This window comes from Triticum dicoccoides, chromosome 3B (assembly GCF_002162155.2).
Source record: "Triticum dicoccoides isolate Atlit2015 ecotype Zavitan chromosome 3B, WEW_v2.0, whole genome shotgun sequence".
Classification (NCBI taxonomy): Eukaryota; Viridiplantae; Streptophyta; class Magnoliopsida; order Poales; family Poaceae; genus Triticum; species Triticum dicoccoides.
In genome coordinates, this window is record NC_041385.1 from 158,217,348 (window position 1) to 158,220,141 (window position 2,794).

The 2,794-nt window shown below is 52.6% G+C and overlaps 1 protein-coding gene across 1 annotated transcript; it reads right to left on the reverse strand.

Moving 5' to 3' along the window:
* Window positions 1–923: 923 nt before the first annotated feature.
* On the reverse strand, window positions 924–2,014 carry LOC119275317 (protein THYLAKOID ASSEMBLY 8, chloroplastic-like). Its single transcript, XM_037556143.1, has one exon. It carries the CDS (start codon window positions 1,892–1,894, stop codon window positions 1,103–1,105), a length of 792 nt encoding a protein of 263 aa, XP_037412040.1. The 5' UTR covers window positions 1,895–2,014; the 3' UTR covers window positions 924–1,102.
* Window positions 2,015–2,794: the final 780 nt, after the last annotated feature.

Genomic DNA, 2,794 nt, shown 5'->3' on the forward strand with positions numbered 1-2,794 from the left:
CCGGAGGGTATGGTATGTTCATCCCTCGTTTACTCGTACTTGTACTAGCCGTATATGTGCTGCTCATAGATGGTTCGTTTCTATGTTCCGTACGTGCCAGTATGCTTAGGTATAGCTATGAGATGCATACCTTTTATGACATGCTTATTGTTTACTCGTGGATTAGTCTAATCGAAAAAATGCTAATATTTCCAATATGTATGTATACTATAGTGATAAATAGAAGCAACACCTTCAGACTTTCACCAAGCCTATGTCGTCGTTAACCAACCCACACTTCCCCTGCTTGTATTGCCCTCCGCGTTCTCTAGCAGCACACCCAAAACCCTCATGTTACTGTCCCCGGCCCCCGCCACAATGTTCACGTTGAACGCCATGATGAAACCGACAACCACCTATCTGGCTACATAGAAATCGTGAGCGCACACAGTGGTCCCCTCACCACATTTTCCGTTGTACACCTCATCATCAAGATTAGCTGATGCTCATCATCAAGATTAGTGAAGATGCTAAAGATGCAAAGGGGTTTTATGCAAAAGAACATGCACACCGCGCGCCACGTCAGCAACTGACAAGCGGGCCCTGCCCATTAGTTTCGGTGTCAAAATGTGTTTAAACACGGATCACCTTGATTTGTTGCAGCATGCCTCAGACTAGGTACTGATCTGCAAAAAACGTGAAGTGGTACCAATTTTTTACCCGAGCCTCAATTATGGTACTTCCTTCGATCCATGTATCTCAATGTTAGATAAGTCCGATCTTAGGGAGTACCAATCGTGCAATTAACTAACTTATATAAGTTTGGAGTAATCCCCCTGAAGATGAAGTCGTTCTTTGTGATCGAAATTGCCTAGGAAATATGAATAATAATGTCCATGAGGAAAGGCAAATGCATCAAATCTTTAAGGGAGCCAAGCTAATCCTGAATCTGAATGTGCCTCTCGCCTGAGTACGGAAATTCATGTCGAAATTGAACTTGTTCGCTGTGAAATTTCTGGACATGAACTGTGGCAAGCAGCACGACATTTTTACTTTTTTCCAGTAAAAAATAATACAATGATCACACTCGTGCACTCTCGATTTACTTTGCAGTACAAAAATACTAAGCCGTCGTCGGCGTCGTCGTCTTGTCGCTCTCCTCCCTCGCGCGCATTTCGTCGAGCAGATGCCTCGCCGGCGGCGAGACCCTAGCCTCCCACTCGGCGAAGTCGGCCTCCACCTCCGCCGCCTCGGCCTCGAGCCCCAGCCGCTTCATCCCCCGCGCCATCACCCGGTACATGTACTCGTCCACGTCGCAGCCTCCCCTCCTCACCGCCGCCTCGTACACCCGCCACGCCGCGCGCGCCCTGCCCTTGGCCACCAGCGCGCGCACCAGCCTCGTGAGCCTGTACACGTCCACCCCCACCCACGGCCCCTCCGACTCCGAGAGCCGCCCGCCGCGCCCCTCCTCCTTCTCCTCGAGGAACGCCTCCACGAGCGCGTCCACGGCGCCGGCGGCGGCCTCGGAGGGCGGCGAGGAGGAGACGAACGTGGCGTAGAGCTCCGGGTCGGGCCGGTACCAGGGCTCGGCGCGCGCCACGTGGAGCGCGGCGAGGGCGAGGGACCAGTGGCCCTGGCGCTGGAGCTCGGCCATGGCGGCGAGGAGATCGGCCCGGAGGAGGCGGCCGAGGGACGCGGAGGCCGCGCCGCGGGCGGCCGACGGGGAGCGGTCGGCGGCGGTGAGGCGCTTGAGGGACTGCACGGCGTGGATGGCCTCGGTGGAGAGGGAGCGGCCGCGCTGGAGCGGGCCGCGGTTGTCGCGCGGGCCGCAGGTGATGGCCCCGGCCCTGGGCCTGGCCGCGGCGCGCGGGGAGGCCGTGGGGGTCGTGTGCGGCAGGAAGAGGAGAGACGCCATGGGAGGCGAGGGTGGGAGCTGAGCGGGGGAGAGTGGTCGTTTGGAGGCTGGGAGCACGACGAGGAAGAAAGGGGATGATGCGTTTCGCTGCGGACTTTTACGGGTGGCTTGGGAACCGTCTGATCCCTCGAAACTCTAGATCCTTTCATCCTATCTGTACCGAATTTTCTAAACGAAGAAGGATGGATAATTGGCTAGTGTACAGAACATCCCAAAATGCATCTTGCGGGCTGCGGCCTATTGTTCCGAAGGAGCTCAAAGCTTCCTGTGGAAATCAAACTATGGGCCTACTTCTTATGAAGTGAATCTGCATCATATATGCCGCTGCCGACGACTTCCTTTTTGGTGTTGTTTGCATGCTTTGAGACATTATCGAAGATATGCTATGCACCTTACCTTGGATCTGGATTTTTTGATTGAACTCGACTGGCTTTGAGATGGCTAACATGTGGGCTAACACATGTTAGCCATCCCAAAATCAGATATTTTAAATTGTAAAATATGCATCCTTCTACCCTTAGGCATCGTTTGCCAAGGCCAACTCAGACTATGGGTTGTTTTTGTTGTGTCTTAGTTGGTTGTGTGATGCTCCATTAGACTGAGAGGTGTTCCGCCGCTAAAGCTTTATAAAGTTATCCTTTGATGAACTTTAATGAACTACGTTAATGGGTTTGATCTAGTTTCCTCGTCAATTCGGCCAGTCCTTTTTAAGAATCAACATGAGCTTCTTTCGACCCTTTCATAAGCTAAAGTGACTGACTCTGATCGAAGCAATAGACAAAGAAAGGGAATGACATACCAAAAAATATGAACGCCCTTTAGAACCGACCCCCCCCCCCCAAAAGTGATGTGAATATAATAGATTATGATTTACAGGCACTATGATGGGAGGGCATGTAT

Excerpts from the sequence above, each read along its gene's own strand:
- LOC119275317 (XM_037556143.1), bottom strand. The coding sequence starts at position 1,894 with ATGGCGTCTCTCCTCTTCCTGCCGCACACGACCCCCACGGCCTCCCCG.